Source organism: Arachis hypogaea, chromosome 3, assembly GCF_003086295.3.
Source record: "Arachis hypogaea cultivar Tifrunner chromosome 3, arahy.Tifrunner.gnm2.J5K5, whole genome shotgun sequence".
Lineage (NCBI taxonomy): Eukaryota > Viridiplantae > Streptophyta > Magnoliopsida > Fabales > Fabaceae > Arachis > Arachis hypogaea.
In genome coordinates this window covers 9,341,593-9,364,635 of record NC_092038.1, presented here as the reverse complement: position 1 = coordinate 9,364,635, position 23,043 = coordinate 9,341,593, and the positions used below count along the sequence as shown (strand labels likewise).

Here is a 23,043-nt window from a genome sequence, read left to right as displayed (position 1 = left end):
ATTGCTCTCTCTCTATGAGAGAAGATGATGTTCTCTAGAAGACAAGAAATATCCTCATGGTATTACCGCACTGCCATGGATAAGGATAAGTTGTGGCAATCGGGTTCACAATTGCACACGGGCATTGGTTGGCGTTGAGATGCAAGGTGAGTGGCGGAGTTATGTCGATGGCTAAAGAACTTACAGAAAAAGCCAATTTGGAAGTTGCACCATGAATTTTCAGCAAGGTTTCGATCTGTACCAAGGCGAAATGCTTGAAGTGGTCTAATTCCAAGTGAGTATACTTTCATGGTGGAGTATGATAGTTCTCTGAACTATGATTGTCGGTATAGACAATGGCAGCAAAGAATTGTCGGTGTTGACTATGGAAGCTGAAGATGTGTGACTATTTCAATCAAGGTGGAGATTGTTAGAATTTGGTTGAATTAGTCTCACATTGCTTAGGATAGCAAATGGAGTGGGTGGCCTAAGCTATAAATATGAGGCTAAGTTTTCCATATTTTTTGCACTAGTCGGAAACACTTAAAACTTGTATCTGACTTTTTTTTCCCTCTATACCTTTTGATTAGAGAGTGTTGTGAGGTGTAGTTAAATATTTGCTTTGAGAGTGTGGGTGTATTGGGGTGCCGCCGTTAGAGAGAAAGAAGTCAATATGTTGTAACAATTTTCACATAGTGATATTCTCTGGTTGTCATTTGACAATGATCGTGATTTTTTCTCCAGTAATTAAAGTTTCCACGTTAAATTTTTGTGTTGTGATTGTGTCTATTTTATTTCTGTGTGAAAGATATTTTTTCAAGGAGAATAGTGTATTATTCCCAACACACCCCTCACAGACTCACACATTCTCAGGCTCGAGAAATAGGTGTGAAACTATGTTGTTTTTCATCAAAAACAATTAGAAGGCACCACCAAAAGATGTTAAATGCTATCCTTCTAGATCTTTTGCTTCGCTACAGCGAAATCTCCTTCTCTCTTGTCGTAGCAGTAGCAGATAATCATCTGAGCATTATTAGCATTCAAGTGCCCTTTCTAGTTTTGTAGTTCTTGTGATTTTGGATTAAGCTAATGTCTTCTTTAGATTAAAGTATGTCTAGAATCTAGATCTAATTTAAAGCATTAAACTATGTTTTTGGATATGATTCTTCAACTGAGGAAAGAAGGCCCGTGATACCAAAAAGTCCTTTTTCTTTTTCCATAAAAAGGGCCCAATTACATTTGGCATCCGGCGAGTGTGACCACGTGCTTTGGTACAGAATCACGACCTATTGACAGATTTGCTTGTTCCCCAAGTCTGCCACCTTCGCGAAACCGTTGCAAGCTCTGGAACCTTCTAGACTCGTTTCTAGCACCTTCTAATCCTTCTTACCCCTCCCCCACAAATACCCCCGACTCTCCCCTTCCACTGTCGCAGTTCCACACTAATTTTTCCTGACCTCAATTCCAAGCCATATTCTTCAATCCTCCCCAAGTTTCAGCTCTCACTTCGTTTCCAACTCCAATGGCGTCCTCTCTTGCAGTGAAGCGTTTCCTCTCCTCTCCCCTCATTTCCAAGTCTTTGCTTCGTCCAGCTGCTGCTTCCGCTTCCCGCTCCTTCAACACCAATGCCATGCGCAACTACGACGACTCAGCAGATGACCGCAACCTCGACGTCGAACGTCGCTCCGATCGTACTCTCCCTCGCGCTCCTCGCCGCGACGATTTCCTCTCAGGTAGTTGTCTTCGCTCTTAAAATCCACACCGATTCATACCAGTATAACTCTGATTTTACAAAACTCGAACTCAATTAGTTCAATTAGTCATGAATTTTTAGTGGAGGTTCGATTTCTAAATCGTTTTTGTTCTTTTCTTTTTTTTTTTTTTTCCAGATGTGTTCGATCCATTTTCTCCGACTAGGAGCTTGAGCCAGGTTCTGAATATGATGGATCAGTTCATGGAGAATCCTTTCCTCTCTGCTTCTCGTGGAGCGGGAGCTGGACTTCGTCGTGGTTGGGACGCGCGTGAGACGGAAGATGCATTGCTTCTGCGCGTGGACATGCCTGGTCTCGGAAAGGAGGATGTCAAAGTTTCCGTGGAGCAGAACACCCTGACCATAAGAGGTGAAGGTGGTAAAGAAGGCGAAGACGAAGAAAGCGCGCGTAGGTACACCGGGAGGATCGACTTACCTGATAGGCTTTTCAAGATTGATCAGATCAAAGCTGAGATGAAGAACGGCGTGCTTAAGGTCGTTGTGCCTAAGATGAAGGAGGAAGAGAGGAGTGACGTGTTCAGTGTCAAGGTTGATTAGGAAAACAGAGTTAAAAAAATGTAGCCGAATAAGTTTGTTAGTTGTTTTGGTTACTTGCAAATATGCACCTTCTCTTTTGGAGTTCCTTTTTCTAACTGTTTCCCATGGTGTGCATGGGTTGTTATGCAGTTTTCTCTTTTTTGTAAAAATTTCATCAGTGTAACGGAGGAAGCCTTTATAAGGCTATGTTTTTGTTATCAATATCTCCTGATATAAATCTACGTATTTTGTATTCAAGCCATCATTTGATTTTAGGGCGATATAGTTTGTTGATGGTATTGTGATGCTTGGAGATTAATGTAACAATTATTAAGATTCATGAGTCTATAGCTGATGGCTTGTTTCAGAGTAACAAAAATTGGGAGGAAATGATAAAACCTGAATAGAAATACGGCCTGATTTGTGGAAATCTGGTGGAGGTGTGCGCTTTTTTTTTTTTTTTTAATTTACTAATATGTGTGGGGTTTTCTGGTTTTTGTTTCAGCCCGCAGAGCGGAAAAAGCAAAATGATGTGGTTGCTCTGAAATGTTGTGCTAGTCTTTAGTCTCGTTTAGGACTTGGGGATTAGAAAAATGTAAATTAAGATTATAAATTAAAAAAGATTTTATTAAAAATATGAAAAAATACATTTTTGATGTATTTATTTTATATTTATTAAATAATAAAATTTAAAATTTTTTATTAATAATAAATTTATCACATATTAACTGAATTCTAAGTATAAAATATACTCAACAACATGAAAAGATTTTCCCTTTTAAATATTTGTTTATATAGCACGTATATTACAATATGTTTTGCAACTTTGCACGTATAGATCATTCAAACTCACGAGCTTAGACTTCTTTCTGTATTATCCTACATTTAAATGATGTGTCAAATGATCATCCGGTAGATTTTTTGTTTTTAACTAGAGCAGCATTACACAAACAAGAAAGAAAAGAAAAGCAGAACTCTTTGTCTCAACATTTTGAAAAATTGCCTCTTCAAGCTCTCTACCTGGCTCTAATCATTCTGAGTAATTTACTTTACTAGTAATTCTTATTTCTGCAAGTTTATCAACAATGGTATTAGCTTCTCTTAGTATTAAAAGCTAAAATTGACAACTCAATTTCTGCTTACCATGTCTTTAATTCTCAAAATTAGATCCTCATCTTTCAGAGTCCAGCCAGTCATTCCTAACTCTTTGGGCAGCAAGAACGGCATTTTTCGAATTAGTCTCGCAAGTAATCAATTTGTCTCTTCAAATGACAACACTTGCCAACTGACCAAAGAAGCGGCAATCCTGAGCAATTCTTGATTCATCTCCTTTTATCATCCCCCACCACACACCCAAATCTAGCTATAACTCTGTTTCTGTATAAATACTAGTATCACAACTTGTCTTGGCCTTACCAAAAATAATATTTTTTTTCTAAATTATTCTAAAAATTTGAGCTTGTAGGAACCAGTACTTATGATCATCATGTATGCAATAATAGCAATAATAATAATATCAATTTGGAATACATATTTATAAAATATAAAGTCTTTTTTAGATAAATTATAATAATATTTTAGTATTTTGTTGATATTAAATATTAATTATTTAATTCTTTGTAATATAATTAATAATATATATTATTATTAGACTCATTTTAATAATATCGGTTAAGAATAAAGTTAGATACGTTGATACATAATAGTATTTAGGTGTGTTTAAATATGTTTAGAGAAATTTTTTTATTTTTTATTAAGATACGGTTGGATATAGAAAATATGCATGTCGGACAAATTTTGTATCTAAAATATGTTACAAATTAAAAAAAGTGTCCATAATTAATAGATTCTAAGAATTAATATATTTTGAATCTAAAGACTATTTAAAAGTTTGTTGTTAAATAATAAATCGATGTACATATAAAATAAAATTTGAATTTTGAACTCTTATATAAGTAAATTAGGGATTTAACGAATCTGCCACCTTAAAATTGGGATTTATTTATTTTTTTGGTTCAAGCCAACTTAAGTTAGTTAATTAGAGAGATAATTTAAAAGTATGTTTTGTGGTGTATTCTTTAGAAAAAAAAATTAGTTGACCTAAACGGCGCTGAAACAATATGGGTATGGGCTTTGTTTACTTCTAGTCCACAATGACGGCGACAATATACAAAATTAAAACAATAAAAGATTTGGACCTTATACAACACCTTAACCAAAAAGAGTAACTAGGATTGAACTTAAAAAAGAAAACAAAAAAGATTGAGTGGGATGATACGTGGCACCCTAGTGTTCTAGGTGGTGTCAATAGCCACTAGTTTAGCCATGTCATCTTGCAAAAAGACTCCAAGTTGGAAAGTGGAGCCCATATTTTCCCGAGCGGATATCCGCTTCACGTAAGGAATTATACCTAACGGATATTCGCATATACTTTCCTTTTTTCTTTTTTTTTTCTAAATTTTAGTCGGTCAGGGCTGCTATCACATGACCATTATACCCCTATTAGCTTTTGTGATTTTGCAATGCATGCCGTACTTGGTTGATGTTTATTTACCAAAATATCCTCCATATATTGATGGCACCCCGCAGTATACGGGATTTTTTTTATTCCGCTTTTTGTTTTCCCTTAAACCCCCAACTTAGGATTTGGCTCCTCTGAAGTTGTTTATTTACTTTAGAGAAAAAAATAACGCAATCTAAGTCATTGATAACATAAGCGATTTTGATCATCTTAAATAAATAAATAATAAATAAATACATTAAAAGAACTTTGAAAATCGTGCAACCAAATCGTGCAAGTAGCAATTTCCAAAACTGCGTGATTTTAATCTTTCATCTTTTTTGAATCTTGAATAATTTTTTGAAAAATTTAATAAAAAAATAAAATTAATTAATTTAAATTGGGTCAAAAATATTTTTTTATTTTTTATTTTAATATAAAAAATAATCATGTAAATGTACTAAATTTTTTTTAGATAAATGTACTCAATTTTTTTTTGTAATCTATTGTTTTGTTTATATTTTTTATTATTTGTCTATTCTGATGATAATATATTTTTTTTAACCAGTCATACATTTAAATTTAAACTACAACATTAGACATAAAACAAGCATCATAAACATATAAAAACACATAAAAATATAAATAAATTAATTTAATGTATATCAATATAAATTTAGTAGAGATCTATTAAACCAGCATCACATCATTAGTTATTCTAAACACTCTTTAGTTTGTTCTCAATTAGATTCTTATTTTAAGTACAAACAAAAAAAATTGAGTACATTTATCTAAAAAAAATTAGTACATTTACATGAGTATTTTTTTATATTAAAATAAAAAATAAAAAAATATTTTTGACCCAATTTAAATTAATTAATTTTATTTTTTTATTAAATTTTTCAAAAAATTATTCAGGATTCAAAAAAGATGAAAGATTAAAATCACGCAGTTTTGGAAACTGTTGCTTGCACGATTTGGTTGCACGATTTTCAAGATTTATTTATTATTTATTTATTTATTTAAGATGATCAAAACCGTTTATGTTATCAATGGCTTAGATTGCGTTACTTTTTTCTCTAAAGTAAATAAACAACTTCAGAGGAGCCAAATCCCCAACTTATATGCATCAAGTGGAGTTGCACTTTTTAATTTAGATATGGAAAGAGAAATAGTGTAGGACATAGTTATAAAGTGTATGGGTATTTTATGTAATTATAGTGTTAAGAATAAATTGGATTGTCTAATTTGTATTTAAAAAATAAAAAAAATTGTATTACACAAATCGGATTGTCCGATTTATATTTTAAACAATTAAAAAAAGTTAATATTGAAATTGGATCATTCAATTTTTGTTTTTGAAATAAAAAAATTTAAAAGTACAAATCGAATCCTCCAATTTTTTTTTCCACACAAATCGAACTATCTGATTTGTGTTTAAAAATTTTTTAACAAAAAAATTGTACAGTCTAATTTCTTTATTTTATGATTCAAAAAAAATATCCTACATTCACATTTAACACTATCCATTTTCATAGCCATGCACAACACATACAGAATTTGCATATCAAAAAAATTAGCCGTAGAGTTGTTCGGCAACTTGCACTATCAATAAAAGGTGGTTATGTGTTTAAACTTTAAAGTTGATTATATATCACTAATTAAATGAGAGTAGCTACTGAATTGGGGAAAAAAAACATTGGCATATTATGGGTGAAATCATCCCTTACACGTTTACTATGTTAATATACGTAAGGATAAGCATTGGAATTTTTGTTACGATAATATACTGGACACACTCACATACATATAAATGTACATAAAAACAGAAAAAAAATATATTTTATATATAAAAAAGTTTAGAAAATTAATTATAATATAAATCAATTTAATTTTTTTATTTTACTTTTAAAATTTTAAAATTAAGATAATGAAAATTTATTTTGTAACAAATTTATTTTTTAATTAATTAATTCTATTTAACTACACTCTTAGTTAATTTTTTAACAAAATTCTTTATATGTTTGTGGGTCTTTTCCTTTTATTTTTTTCTTTTTTTACTTATATATAATATCAATATATATGTAAGTGTACACCTAATAAACTTAGTCTTATTGCCAAACATAGAAGAAAAGGTTCAAAGTACAATTAAAATTATAAGAGTATATTTTTGGAAAGTAGATAGTTTTATGAAAATATCTTTATATAAAAATAATATTATAAGTTATTAAATAATTTGATATATTTAATTAAATTATTTAAAAAATATTATTTTTATATGAATATATTTTATGGAAGTATCTACTAATTTTAGAATTATTTGATTATAATAATGCAAAACTTGTTTAATTAGTCGTATTCACCTTATCGAGTTAGTTGAGTTCAAGATCAATATATAGGCCCGTACTCCATTGTTTTTCTTGGACGTGTTTTTATCTAATTTATTCTATATCTTTTCATCATGTGAAGTATAGCTAATATATATAATTAATTAATTATGGGGTTAGTAATTTAGGCCACATTTTTTTTTGCCTACATTTTTATCTTGATTGGACCATCGTCGAACATGATGAAGCAAAGTGCTAACATTATATGGGTAAGGTGAGCTATATTCTTGTCGTTCTGTGCATGTCAGAATGTGTGATTTTATAATAACTATGGAAACAGCACAATTATGAGCTTGCTTAGAATGTAAGATGTGTGATCAATTTGACAATTTGATGAGAAAAAAGAAAAATATATTCAAATGATACGTATTATAAGTTTATCAAAACTAAAGAAAATACGAATAAAAATAGGAAAAATATATGGAACCAACTAATAATCAGTCAAGAATAGAACAACATAATTAATTATAATTAGTTTTATTAATTTATAATTTAATTTGTTTTTTAAATTATTGTTGACCACGTTCAAAATATGAGAAAAAATACGCTAGAAATAGGAGAGAATCACGGAACAGATGCTTTAATCATTCATTAGTTGGTTCCATATAATTAATGCGTAACACATGAAACATAGAAATCATATCCAAAATCATCCAATTTACAAGAAAAAGAAACATCCGTGTGCCTATCAATAGCAACATCCGGTTAAAGTCACTGGTGGCTCTGGTTTACCAATTGACTGATTCTTGGCTTATATATAGTTGATTCCCTAACATTGTTCATAAAAATAATGCGTTTTACTATATAATATTTAATTTAGAGGGATCTAAATATTATGTATCAATGACATTAATTAAGAAGTATCTTATTGATTTGTAGCATATATGTATAGATTTAAAAATAAAAGAGATTTTGTTTGGTGTCTATTTTTACTTTTTAAGATTTTTAGTATTTAAATATTGAGTTTGCTATTATATTATAGTTCAATACATAGAATATTTATCTTCTTATTATTTATGTAGAATTGATAGTTTTTTTTTATATTTGTAAGTGGCGTTTGATTTTTCTATAGTTGAACAATGTTTTTTTCTGTAAAAAAAAATGACATTAATTAAGAAAATTATTATAAAAAATATTTGACAAAAAATTGTTTTAAAAGATAAAATTTTATATTTAATATGTTAAATATAAAACATGTAATAAAAATATGAGAAAGATTATTAATATATAATTTTTAAATATTTTTTATTATATATAATTTATAAATAAATATTTTTTATTTATTATTTTTAAGACATAACTTTAAAATTTTTAGTTAAATTATAAATATCTTGTAATTTCAGTTAATCCTATTTTTATTTTATATATATTTAATAAATAAAAATAAATCAACAGATAAATTAGTATCTATTGATATCCACTAACAATATTTTTAAAAGAATGCGTTTAAATTGACAAATGCAGTTGCAAATTTAAATTATAGTAAAAATTTAAGTATAATTAATTTTATATAAAATTAATAATTAATATTTATTAAATAATAATTTGATTAAATTTATTAAATTATTTAATAAATTTTAATTATTAATTTTATATAAAATTAACTGCACTTATCTGATTTTTCACCTTAAATTATTTGTAATGTGGAGCCACTTCGCTGAAAATAATTAATAACGTGAACGAGTTGCTTACACAAAGCCTAGAAGTTGCTTCGACAGTTCGACCTTAGCTTACAAATTTAGTATTAGGTTCCAATAATTCGTGTCAATTCAATTCCCAACGTTGCTGGCAAAACAGGAGTAAAGAACTCTGTTAATTATTGGAGTACAAAGACTATATAATATATTTGAATTGAATTCTGTGACCTCTTGAATTAAGGCTACGCATCCCGTCCCATTCTATATCTATTTCGGATATAATATTATCTGTATTATTTCAATATCATGAAAGCGTCATAGTGATTTGAAAGATCATGCCGATGCAAATTGTATCAAAAAAAGGGGACCATAAATTGCAGCGCAATTTCATCAATTTTAATGTATATTGATGTTTCATTTTCAGCCAACTATATAAAATATCGAAAATGGAGGATAAAAATATCGTTAAATATATACGATATCCATACATAATATATATTGAATATTTAGAATTTTAGATGCTAAATAATGTCAAATCAGAATAAAAAAAATAATATATTTCTTTTAAAAGATAGTCAAAATAATTTGCGGCTGCTATTATAATTGGAAAAAGTATATTATCTCTTAAATTATCATTATAGTAATATATATAAATTTTTATTTTTACAAATATCACTGTACGTTAGTTAGTCATCCATCTAAAATTTGTGAATCTAAAATAATATATAACACACCTGATTAACTACAATAACAAGAAGTCCACGACAAACTCTTGTCTTATTAATTAAGTAGAATTGACTACATGATATATATAAAGGGACGGATTCAAGGGGTAAGTGGTGGTATTGGCCCTAACAAATTTTAAATTTATATATTATTATACTAGATATATTATATAAAGTAAAATTTAATAGTGTAATAATAATAAAAAAAGTTAATATTTTTTATGTATTAGAATTTAAATTTTTCTATATACATTTATATCGTTTGTATTTTTTTATTTGATTTAGAATTCTTTTTATATTTTTTTTTTAAAATTAATTTTAACATTTATAATCATATAAAAAATATTTTAATATTGTTTATAATAATATTATTCTTTTTTTAATTGGCAATATAGTTATTTTTTTATTATTTTTCTATTAATTTTTATTTCTATTATTATATAAAAATATTTTAGTGTATTTTAAATTCACATAACAAAATTGTTAGTGAGATTAATTTATATTAATTTATATTATTTTATGTCATATTTTATAATAATATAAAACATAAAAATTTAACTCGCTGCAATTAATACTTACTAAAGTAAATTAATTAACAAAATATTTAAAAATAGATAATTTTATATTTTATTAGATATAAAATTATAAAAAATTATAAAAAAAATTATAAATACTGAGATAATTCTTTTATTTGACAAGTATTTATTAATTTTTTATTTAAAAATTAATTATAATTATATCTATCATCAAATATATGACATTATATTTGATTATATAAGATTTTAATTTTTGGCTCCTTTATTGTTAGATTTTTAAATCTGTCCCTGTATATATATGAGCAGTATTTGTATTAATATTTACAGAAGTTTTATACAAAAAAAAACATATAATTTATATTTATTTTTACTAAAATTATACACACATAAGTTAATACAGGTTATATCTATATTTTTTTAAAATTTATACACATAAATTAATAAAATTTATTTGTTAAAAATAATTTAATATTTATATTGATTAAACAATAATAAAAATATGAAAAATGACTGATTCAAAAATTTAGGCATACTAAATATTTGGGATTAATATCTTGCTCATACTGATTTTTTTCAATAAATCAATTAATTCAATTTAACAGTAACAAAATAAAATAATATTCACTGTCATTTTTTAACATTATTTCCCAGTTATATATTTTTTTTATTTTTTTCTGTTCAATGAACCTGATAATATTCGAGAAGATAATTTCATGTGAAAGAGAAAATAGAGTCCCACACTCACCGGCCAAGGCACACGTAATAAACCTACCAATTACCAAATATGAAAAAAAAAAAAAGAGAGAGAGAGATTGAAAGAATCATGGCACGTTCACAATTAAAAAGGGGAGGCAGTTCGATACCAAAATAACAGCCGAGGGCAGTTTAGTCAATTAACAGAAACAAATGGCAGCCTCGTAATTAAACCGAAGACGTTATCACTACGGCAAGTGGTGTTAACCGAAGAGGGCAAAAGGGTCATTATAGTGAATAAAAAAACCATTAACGTCAATCATAAGTAAGGAGCATTCCTTCACACGTTTTTGCCTCCGAATTTCTCAAAACCCGCTAAACAAAACAAAACAAAACAAACACAATAGTAACTTCCACGAACACAAGTGGTGTAATGGTGTTCGGAGTTTGAAACTTGTTCAAACGTCAAAACCCCCAGAATTTCCACCCAATTCACCTTCCACTTTGCTTAATAAGGTATCATACATATTCTCATGTTCTATTTTATTTATTTTTTAATTTTTTGTTTACCATTTCTGACTTGGTTTTCATTTTCCTCTGTTTGATTTTTTTTTTTTTTGGTTTTTTTGGAGTTGAAAGATTCATTCTATCATTGGGTTCCTCAATGTTCTGGGTTTTTTCTTTTTTCTTCCTTTCTTTCTTTTTGTGTCCTAAAATTTTGTTTCCTTTTTCAGAGTATTTTGTGTCTCTCAGTTTGTTAATTTATTCTCTTTTGAGTCAAATGCAACTCTGGCTGCTCTGAAACTGGATCTTCTGCTCTCTTGATTTGCCTATATTTCATCTTATACTGAATTTCCCAATGGTGTCTTTTATATAACCCAGGGGTTGGAATTATACCTTAATGTTTTACCTTAGTTTGATTTATTTTATTTTTATATTGGTTTTTAATGTTTGATGTTGTAATTTGATTATCATGGATCAAATGAATCTAGTTCCTTTAAAAGCAAAGATTTAGAATACTCTTGAACATCTATTCATCTTATTTTTCTTCAATTTTTATTCAGTTCAATTCTGCGAGGGGAGAAAGTTCAGCTTCTACTCTTTTGTTGCAGCTGAATTGAGATATATAATATAATTTCATGGGTTCAGCACCAGAATTGTCCCTTAAGAGAAGTTCTAGTAAGCTACTTGGAATTAGGGCCATTGAATACTTGAAAGGTGGTCCTGTTTCCTTCAAAACCCACCAAGCAATTGTTCTGATTGTAACATTTTTGGCTTATACTAGTTACCATGCCACCAGAAAAACCACAAGTATTGTTAAGAGTGTTCTTGATCCTCAATCATCAGATATAGGATTGAGTCTCCCGAAAAAGAAGAGAATTTCTTCAAGTGTTCTTGGTAATGGTTGGGCACCATTCAATGAATCAAATGGGACTTCCCTTCTTGGTGATGTGGATGTTGCATTCCTTTCCTTTTACGCATTGGGGATGTACTTTTCAGGACACTTCGGTGATCGATGTAATTTAAGGATTTTTCTTACTGTGGGAATGCTAGGAACTGCTTTGTTCACTTCACTATTCGGGGTAGCTTATTGGGCAAACATTCATAACTTTTACTATTTCTTAGTGGTTCAAATGATTGCTGGACTGTTTCAATCAACTGGATGGCCTTCGGTTGTTGCAGTCGTCGGAAACTGGTTTGGAAAGAGCAAGAGAGGGTTGATCATGGGAATATGGAATGCTCACACGTCCGTTGGGAACATCACAGGATCCTTGATTGCTTCAGCTATGTTGTGTTATGGATGGGGATGGTCCTTTGTTGTGCCGGGACTTATGATGGCTTTCGTCGGCTTGATGGTTTTCTTTCTATTGCCGGTTGCACCCGAGTCTGTGGGAGTTAGCAGAGAGGAAGATGAGTGTAATTCACCCAAGAAAAGTGGAGATGAAGAAGTGAATGAGCCTCTCTTAGCGCCGGAGAATCCGGCCGAGGAAGAACCAGTTGGCTTCCTTGAGGCCTGGAAAATTCCTGGGGTTGCCCCTTTCGCACTCTGTCTGTTTTTCGCCAAATTGGTTGCATATACATTTCTTTATTGGCTCCCCTTCTATGTTAGCCACACAGGTACTTCAATTTTCTATGCTAGGGAGAACAAAAAAAACAGCTAGAACATTTAGCATTTATTAACAAATTCATATAAGATTGTATCTTTATGTTTGCAAGTAGTCACAATTTCTCATTTATGTTCATTATCTTGCAGCAATTGATGGGAAATATCTATCCAGTGAGACATCAGGGACATTATCGACTTTATTCGATGTTGGTGGGGTTCTTGGAGGGATTCTAGCCGGCCACATTTCCGATCACTTAGATGCTAGAGCCATAACAGCAGCTAGCTTCATGTATTGTGCTATACCTGCTCTGTTCTTCTACAGAAGCTATGGTCATGTTTCATTGATTGTGAATGCTGCATTGATGTTCATAACCGGTATGTTTGTGAATGGCCCTTATGCCCTCATAACAACCGCTGTTTCGGCTGACCTGGGAACACATAAGTCATTGAGGGGGAATTCGCGAGCTCTAGCAACTGTCACGGCTATCATCGACGGAACAGGTTCTATTGGGGCTGCAATAGGACCTCTATTGACCGGTTATATATCGGCCAAGAGCTGGAGTGCAGTTTTCACAATGTTGATGATAGCAGCTTTAATTGCAGGGCTGCTTCTTACTAGGCTTGTAATGGCTGAGGTGGCTGCAAAGATCGAAGAGTCGAGGTCCAACAGAGCACCGGAATGTTCCCTTGATGTTTAAAACTTCAAGGAGTTTCCGGTATACTACCTGGCTGTGTAATGATGCGGATAGTTCTTGTGAAGCATCATTTCATGGCTTCAGGTGATCAAATTCATCAGATCATGCCCTGCAGTGGTTGAAAATGGAGATGTTTAAAGGTTTTCAAACATTCTTCATGTTATTGGAATAACAGTTTCCAATGTTATTTGTATGTACATCTTGTGATATATAGTTACCCTCAATTGCCCCCATTCTAGTATAGATTAATATAGTGTTGTCCTTAGAAATGAGCTTTGTCAAGAGCTTCTTGTAGTTTTTTGAATATGGAAAAAAAAAAAAATCAACCACATTGTTTGTGAGATCAAGAATCAAAGATTTCAAGTGTGTTTACAACTTGATCTTGGCTAGGATTTTTTCAATGGATTTCATTGATGGGGTGCAAAGAGTTTGCAATAATGTAAAAAAGTATAAACTCTATATGTGCCCCCTCAATTTGACTTGTATCTTCTAATTTGAGGAATGTGTCTTGGCCTTCTATTTTGCTAAGTTCTTATTAGCATTTCTTATTATAAATTTTGAGTGTATTTTGAAACAAATGGGTGTAATTGCTGAATCACAATGATCGGAATTTGGAAAATCAATTCTCAGGAATTTGGAAAATCAATTCTCATTTAAAATACATAGTTGAAAGTTGAAAAAGAATGACAAAATATTGTAGCAGAAATTATCAATAAGTTGTTTAGAAACTATAAAAAATAGATTGAATAATAAAATTTTGTTATTAAATTAGTTATTATATATTTGTATATAAATATATATTATTTATTTTATTTTTAATATATATTTTATATATTAACATACAATTTATATAAATAATTAATTTAATAATTGATTTTTAGTGTATAAATAATATAATCGGGATAGTTGCAAAATCAATAATTTGATCTACAAAGTTGGTTCAATCATTTGGCAAATGCACAGATCTCAACAAAAACATAAAGGGTACAAGTACAATTATATTGATGGATATGTACAAGTTATTTGGACTGTATAAGAGATTGATTCGGTTCATTTTCTGCTACAAATTCAGAAAAAATATTTCATGGTACAAGAAACAGGCGAAGTGATATCTGATTTATGAGCATTATTATGCATGTTTGTCAGTGAGTGAATCATGAATTCTTTTAAATTTTTAAATAAAGGTGTGGGCACAAAGGGAAAATGGCCCACAATTTGAACAAGTAGAGGAAAATAGCTTCGCTTGGCCCCTTACAAATTGTGATATGGTGAGGTGGTCCAGCAAGAATGGTGATTCAGATGATGTACTGTGTTCCATGAAGCTTCCTGTTGTTTGGTCCTTCTTTCACATCTGCTAACTTTAGTAATAACTAATAAGTGTGGTAGAAAGGATGAGAAATAGTTTCTTCCTTACCTTAAATAACTAAATATTGGGATTCGAATCTTACTTTGTGCATGCAATAATTTATTAGTAAGTCACAAATTTTTAAATAAATAAAAGATATCGTGAGAAACAAAATAATAATAATAATAGAATAATTTTATAAGGCTATCCAATATAAATAATTTTAAGATTCTCTTTTTTTAAATATCTCAATTTTTTCTTTATTGGGTTAGACTAATTTTTTGGTATTTTGACCTAACCTGAAAGAGCTAAGAAGTCGATAACGAGAAAATGAACCAAATCAATCTCCCTACATTAATGATTTGTTCATATATTGGTCTTGTGACCTAACTTGAAGGAGCTAAAGAAGTTGATAGCAAGAAAAATGCTATAAGATCATCCAACACAAATTCAAGATTTTCTTTTCTAACTAACTAAAGGTATACCTTACATTTTCTTTGTATTGGATTAGACTAATTTTTTGGTCTCTTAACCTAACCTGAAAGAACTAATTAAGAAATCGATAATAAGAAAATTAAAATTCTAAATTTTTAACCAAATTCACAAGATAAATATTTTGAATGTATCTCATAAAGACATATCGTTATTAGGTCTTCTTCATTGTTATAATAGTATTTTTATTATTAGATAATTTATATATATTAATTGAAATTGCAGTATGTTATGACTTTGATGGTTTGATCGATATTAAACTTAAATTTTTCGTTAATTAAAAAAAATTGTCTAGTCATACTTAGTTCTTTTTTTCCCCCCCTATTATTGAACTAACATTATCAAGGATTAATTAACGCTATAATGATATGAAAAGATTTCAGTGGAAAGCGCTAGTATAATCACACCATTAAATGTGCCTTGTTTGTATTATATGTTGTGGAAATTAAATTATTTTAAGAAGTGTGAAGAAAAATGGCATAATGAAGAGAGAGAGACAGTTATGGAATAATAATAATGGATGTTATCCATGGGAAAGTTGCACCTGAAGTTGATGGTATTCATATTCATAATCCAAACAAATGTTGGCGTGTCTTCTGAAATATATGATAATATTAATAGCGGGTACTTATGGCCACCAATAATTCAAGCATAGGAAATTGAAGATAGTGACAATATATAATGTTTCCCTATTTCAATATTAAACGTAATCAATTGAATTAGTATCATACTTATTCGTTGGGATTGGATTTCTCTAACACAGACTTGTTACACATTATTACAATGATGATGATTTGATTTTCATACAATGGACTTCTTACACATTATTATAATGATTTGATTTGCATACACAATAGTAAATATTATTATTTCATAAATAAAAATAATTAATTTTTAAATTTATTATTTAAAAATGATTTAAATAGCTGCAATTATTAGATGATAACATAAAAATTTTTATATTATTTAGTACATCAAAATTAATCTTTATATTTGTATATATAAGAATTTAATTTCTGTAATCATTGAAAAATTTTATATTCACATTTAGTTGTATATTATCACATTATTAAAAAGTAATTAATTTTTGAATCTATTACTTGAAAAATCATTTTAAAAATTAGGTTCCTTTGTGTTTCACGAGGGATTTCAACGAAATAATGCAAGTGAAAGAAAGAAAATGTGCGACTAAATTATTGGCATCTTATGAAATGAGTACATGATATGTAACTAATGGACTTACTTCTTCTTAATGATCATAATTTCACGTGGATCAGGGGTCGACAGTATAGTCGCTTTAATAGAGTGTTGGTCAGTGTATAGAGGTGGCAACACTATTCGAACCTGCGGGTACCCACTCCGTCCCTACCCGTTCGGGGCGGATAATTACCCGCACCCGCACCGGGGTGGGACGGGGTCGAGTTTAGGTTAAACCCGCCCCAGTATATATAATAGATATATAAATATATATATTTTTAATATATAATATATGTAATATATATAAAATAATTAATAAAATGATTAATAATATTGTATCATATTTAAATTTTTACTTTAATTTATGTTATGAATGTAAATAATATTTATATAATTTTTAAAATTTTATTTTATTTTTTGGATTTAATAATTGTAGGGGCGGATAAGGACGGGGTGAGTTAGGATTTAACATTTTACTACCGTGGAGAAAAGCGAGGCGGGTTCGATGTGGGTTTTTGTTGAGTGGGGTGGGGTCGGGTAGAACAAAAACCCGCCCCTACCCGCCTCGTTGCCACCCCTATCAGTGTAGATTGGATTGAGATTCTTTTAGATACTACTTGTTTGCAAGGTGTGGTGCGTGTGGTTGACATATTTTGGTAGAGTTTGGGTTGCTCTTGGTGCGACCAAAAAATTGTTTGAAAGTTGAATAGGAGTATCTGACAGATAAGATGAGCAGGAAAAATGGTTGATTAGTTTTCTTGTAGTAATTTAGACAATTTGGCTAGAGCAAAATACAAAAATTTTCAAGAATAAAGAAGAAAGCATTCAGGACATCTAAATGAGTTCGTTTCTAAAACTATAAGGCAGTGTGGTAATACTCGATGCGGTTGTTGATGACGATGTTGGAGATGACAATAAATTATTGGTAAATGATTTTTTTGGCTTTGTTGTGTGTGTTGTTTTAGTTGAATCGCTCCACTGTAGTGTGTTGAGCCTTTTATGTTATAAAAAACTTTATAAAATTATTTAAAATCTTACAATAAAAATTATTTTTAATAACAAATTTTTAATGACAATAGCATAATGGTCACTATATATTTTACTTAACTTATATTTTTTAGGCATATATTTATCGTTATTACTACATACTATATAGCAGCAATTATATATTTATTGCAATAATTAAAAAGATTTTTATTTACAATCATATAATTGTTGCTAAAACTTTTTAAGGACAAATTATAAAATAGCTAATGTCTAATTGTTGATAAATATATTAAGAGGAATGATAGGAGATCAGTAATTTTAGTGTTTTATAACTATTAATTGGCCATCAATAATATTTTTAATAGTTTGAGATTATATTTAATGGTGGAAGATCATTCACTTTTATTTTGATAGTTAAGTGCTCACCAAAAAATACAAAAATTGCTAGTCCTCTAGACTTTTTCATATATTAATGACTATTATTTTTATTATCACTAAAAATAAATAAATAAACACTAAAAATAATTTTTTTAACAGTGATAATCAATACATCAAAATAATTAAACTCTATTTAAAAACGTAAAAATGACCAACAATCACATAGGATGCTAGTAATATTAATGGCAAGTAATAATCCCAACTATCGATAATTTAGTGACAAAGAATAAAATTAAAGATAGGGACGGTTTTTTTTTCGGTAATAAAATAGGGACGGCTTTATTATCGGGTAAATTAACTTATATTTTGTTCACTCCTTCGTTTATTTAGTGTTTATTTTCACAATTTAATAGTGGGGGTGGGGTGATCAGTCACTAAGCATGCAGTTAGTGATTTTCAAACGATGATTGTGGCCGAAAGTAAGATTAATTAACTTGGTCTCGTTAATTTCCAACCATGAATTTGATACGTAATTAGTTTGTGCTACTTTGAATGAGACATATATAATAATAATAACCTTTTAATAGTATTAACCAATGAATTGCAAGGAACGTTGGGAAACTTGGGCTTTGGAATTTCCGAGATTAAATAAGATAAATGTAACTAAGTTGGATTAGTCTAATAATTAATTCACTAATTCGTTTAAACAATTGTAGTGAATTTAAATATCTAGTAATTTATTGACTAATAACAAATTTTTAAATAAAATTTTAATTTATAACAAATTAATTATAGATGTATCGAATTAGAAAATTCCGTAAAATAAAAAAAAAGTTAAGTGTGGCCTTGATCAGCACCTTGAACACGACGTTTAGATATCATTATAACCACTACTGTAAAGGTTAATGATATCATTAGCTTAGCTTATATTTTAATCGATGACACTATTAGTTTAATTACTCAATTGAATTGCATATCAATTTCGTTTTCTATTGCTCTTCGTCTTGGAACCACTCAGAAATTAATTAATTAATTCCAATGAATTAAATGATATTTGCGTGGACGTCGTTACAAATGTTTTTATTTTAATTTATATTTATTAATTAATTAATTGTATTATAATACAAGGTTATTTTGTGTTTGCTCTTTTTGTCTTCTCGTTTGATCGTCATAAACTATATATATTTTTGTTTTCTATATAAAGTGGACGAGATATTTTTTTACTTTTGATGAAGTCAACAATGAAAAATGAATAATGAAAGTGAGGAACGCATTACAGATCTGTTCATAACAATAAAAGATACCCATATTTCAAAAATAAAAATAAAAATAAAAATAAAAATAAAAACAAAAAGAATTTCTAATCTTAAACACTAATTATGATCAAAAGTATTACTATGTCTTATTAAAAAAGTGAAACATTAATAACAAATTACCGTCCATTTAAAAAGTTTTAAAAGTAACTTTTTTTAATTTTTAGTTTATGAAAAATAATAATATTAATGTCTAATATAATTTTTAAAATTAATTAAATTGTAACTTTCTAAGAATCTATTTAGGAACTTATAGAGAAGTTAAAAAAAAACTTCTCTCATAATACTACTACTTCTTATCACATTTTTATAAAATAAGCACTTTTAAAACAAAAAATATAAATACAAAATAATTTATTTATAAGTTACTTTTAATATAGTCATTTATTGTTTAAACTATTTTCTCAAAAATAACTTAATTAAGCTGTTTACCCAAACTAAATTTTATTATCTCTAATTGCTTAAAAAATTATAAGGGGTTAATTTGATTTTTTTATATCATAAATTTATTTGTCTAATATTTTAAAAGATCAAAAGCTAATTTGTCAATTTCTTTGTTAGAAATTAATTTGCCTAAGACAAAAAAATGTTATATTAATTTAGAGCATGAATTAAAAATTGACATTGGCTAGGATCAAATTATTTTTAGAAGAGCAAATCTTTTTATGAGAATATGAGATAACTGAATTTCATTGATCAAAATTACAAATACAAGAGACAATACGATGAGTTAATGAGTTATACCTCAAATGACATAGTCTCGTCATACTTAATTAAGAGGTTGCGGATTTGAATCTCTTATTTTTTGGTAAAAAAAAAAAAAACAATACGATGATGGTGAAAATAAAGGAGATATAGTGGAAAAAGATAACAAAAAAATGGTAGAAAGAAGAAGGGAGTTGCCGCCACGGCTAAATGATAGCATGGTGTTTCCAAGACATATTCCTGTTGGTTAAGATCAATTGCCCTTTCAACGGAAAACGACTCTTCAAACAAGAGAATTTGAAACCTTAGCAAAGGCCAAAGGAGTTGCATCTAGGTTCATTACTACCGGTGGTTGTTTCTGTTTGTCTTTTTTTATTTTGGTAATGCAGCGAGTTACTGTCCAATATTAAAGATTAGAAATACGACAGAATAAGGTAGCCACTTATTTTGAGGTATACCTTAAGATGGATAATGTGTAAAGGTCACAAGTGATGGTAAATGCGCCAAAAATATTTTTACGTCAGTTTTAAAACAGCAGTTGAGAATACTTGTAAAAGACTTTAATATTTAAGTCAATAAGAATTTAAACATGTTTATGTAAATTAGGTTAAAAAAAATACTTAATTAAAGTATTGGAGGCTATTTATAAGAAGAGATCATAACTTAATTATCACTTATTAATATCTTATCCAAAATTAGTGGATAAATTTTTTTTATTGCATAGAAAATTAACCAAAGTTAAATAGTTACTTCATTGAGGGTAATAATCTGTCGAAAGTTGATATGCAATGAATTATGCATAGAAATAGAGGAGAAAGCAAAAAATGAAGACTTTGTACAACAAAAAAAAATTTGAAAATTTTAATATATTACTACTATTTCTTTCAATTGTATTCACTTAGTTATTCAATTAGAAGTGTACTATATCTAAAAAAACTAACTATAACAAAAAAAAAGGTGAAAATAGTCAACTAACACATCAACTAATAGTACATCAATAATTAGAAACTAGTTATTTCAATTACTGATGCACTTTGAATTTCTACAATCTCCCTCAAACTCATAGTGGATTGAGGAACCATTCTGAATTTGTTCTTGAATCTCTCAAAGGATGCAGTGGATAGTGGTTTAGTGAGCATATCAACAATTTGAAAATTAGCTGGAATATGAATCATATGCAATTACCTTTTAAACTCTGATGAAGTAGGACCCTAAATGTCAATAAACACAAATGATAAAGAAGAAATGTATTCAATTTGTGAAAGGAAAAAGAGGAGGGCATACATTTTTACTGTGCAACAATGGTCACAAAACAAAAGAATCATTAGCTGAATTTTGATTAATAGGAATATTACATTGTTTGAGGACGCTTTTTATTATAGAGTTAGATGGATGTCCAAACTTTCTATGGTACAAAACAAGCTTGAGATTACAAGAAGCTAAAAAAATATGAACATAATTATGATCATATAATAGTGTTGGCACACATAAATGACCAAAAGAATATAGTTCATGTCTAAGAATTTTTTGAAGAAGTGTTTGCTTGTTGACCTGAAATTCAACAAAACATTGAAAGGAGTGAAATTCAAAAAACACATTGTTATCTAAACAAAACTTTGATACATTTATAAGATTCTGGTAATTTTAAAAATGTGTAAAACATTTTTAAGAGCAAAGAGATGATTATTATGAAGATTAAGCAAAGAAGAAGAAACAATATGTTTGATAGAGATACTAAATTCATTTGCTATATATAGTTGACCAGGTCCAGTATATTCAACTGAAAAGAAAGATTGGCAGAACTATGTGTGAGGTGGTGGTTTGCACCAATATTTGGGTACCATACAGTGACAGCAACAGAAGAGATGAAAGTAAGGTAGGACTATGGCTGGTGAAAGGAAGAGGAGGGAGGAGGTGGTAGATTATATGAATTAGTATTGGCTGAATTAGAAGAGTATCCATTGTATGCTTGATCAAATCGATAGAAGTATTGTAAAGCGAAATGGCCTGGATAATTACACATTTGACAATAAAAACAGTTTGTTGCTTGCCATGAATTTCTTTCACCACGTCCAAATCTTCAAACATGAGCACTTCTTCGTCCTTCAGAGGTTCTTCCTGCAAATCTTGGATTGGATAAATTTGATTGAGCTAACTGAGCTTGTGCTAATCTAATGAAAAATTGTTTGAACTTTTTAAGCATTGCTTCATCAGAAATAAGGAGAGTTTTAACCTCTCCACTCGTAAATAGTTCATGTTTGGTTTGAACAAGTGTAATGTAGTGGAAATAATCTTTAAGAAGACCATCACATGGTTTCTATATGTCTTTCATTCAGGACTTCATATCCAAAAGCAATGAGAGAGTCAACAAGTTTTTTGATGGTAATAAGATACTGGTTGTTGGTGAGAGAGTTCTTCTTGACATTCTTGAGTTGAGTTTTTAATTGCTTGATCTTTAATTTGGTGGATTCAGCAAATATTTGATAAAGTTTGTGTTAAATTTGAAGAGCAGATTCGCAATGTACAATTTTAAAAGAACCATCAACAAATGTAAAGAGCCAAGAAAAGAGGATATGTCTAAAACGAGCACAATAATTATGTGCTTATTGGATGCGCCACATTTATATAGACCATTAGATTTGATTAAATGAAAATCAAAGACTAATATGAAAGAACAGCATTGATAGACTCTAATAAATATAAAATATCCTAGTATAAAAATAAATGTTTTAAATGACAGTACTTTAATACACAATACTTTAAAAGGTAACAGAATCTTTTATTCTTAAATAATTAAATATAAAATATATAAATACAAAAATATGAGTATTATTTATTCAATAAAATTAATTATTATACAAATATTTTTTATAATATTAAAATATTATATTAAAATAAAATTTTATACTGTAACATAAAAATATAAAATAATTAAAATTTTATTTTATATTACTTGACAAATAATTAGATTATTATATTCAAAAATTTATTAATTAATTAATTTTGTTAAAAATATTATTATATAAAATAATTTTTCATCAAAATATTTTAAAAATATAATTTATTTAAAATATTATATA

General features: G+C 28.8%; 2 protein-coding genes across 3 annotated transcripts; both read left to right on the top strand.

Moving 5' to 3' along the window:
* Positions 1–930: 930 nt before the first annotated feature.
* LOC112789358 (heat shock 22 kDa protein, mitochondrial) lies at positions 931–2,524 on the top strand. Of its 2 annotated transcripts, none has more exons than XM_025831212.2 (2): positions 931–1,712; positions 1,869–2,524. In XM_025831212.2, exons 1-2 carry the CDS (start codon positions 1,502–1,504, stop codon positions 2,285–2,287), a joined length of 630 nt encoding a protein of 209 aa, XP_025686997.1. In that variant the 5' UTR covers positions 931–1,501; the 3' UTR covers positions 2,288–2,524. The 2 variants fall into 2 exon arrangements, with proteins under 2 accessions (XP_025686997.1, XP_025686996.1); XM_025831211.3 differs by having other exon boundaries at positions 1,288–1,715.
* Positions 2,525–10,801: 8,277 nt separating this feature from the next.
* LOC112789356 (putative glycerol-3-phosphate transporter 1) lies at positions 10,802–14,124 on the top strand. The gene is made up of 3 exons (XM_025831210.3): positions 10,802–11,260; positions 11,809–12,862; positions 12,999–14,124. Exons 2-3 carry the CDS (start codon positions 11,884–11,886, stop codon positions 13,547–13,549), a joined length of 1,530 nt encoding a protein of 509 aa, XP_025686995.1. The 5' UTR covers positions 10,802–11,260; positions 11,809–11,883; the 3' UTR covers positions 13,550–14,124.
* Positions 14,125–23,043: the final 8,919 nt, after the last annotated feature.

Excerpts from the sequence above, each read along its gene's own strand:
- LOC112789358 (XM_025831211.3), top strand. The coding sequence starts at position 1,502 with ATGGCGTCCTCTCTTGCAGTGAAGCGTTTCCTCTCCTCTCCCCTCATT. Across the intron at positions 1,716-1,868 it reads CGACGATTTCCTCTCAGGTA|ATGTGTTCGATCCATTTTCT; the intron begins GTTGTCTTCGCT and ends TTTTTTTTCCAG.
- LOC112789356 (XM_025831210.3), top strand. The coding sequence starts at position 11,884 with ATGGGTTCAGCACCAGAATTGTCCCTTAAGAGAAGTTCTAGTAAGCTA. Across the intron at positions 12,863-12,998 it reads CTTCTATGTTAGCCACACAG|CAATTGATGGGAAATATCTA; the intron begins GTACTTCAATTT and ends ATTATCTTGCAG.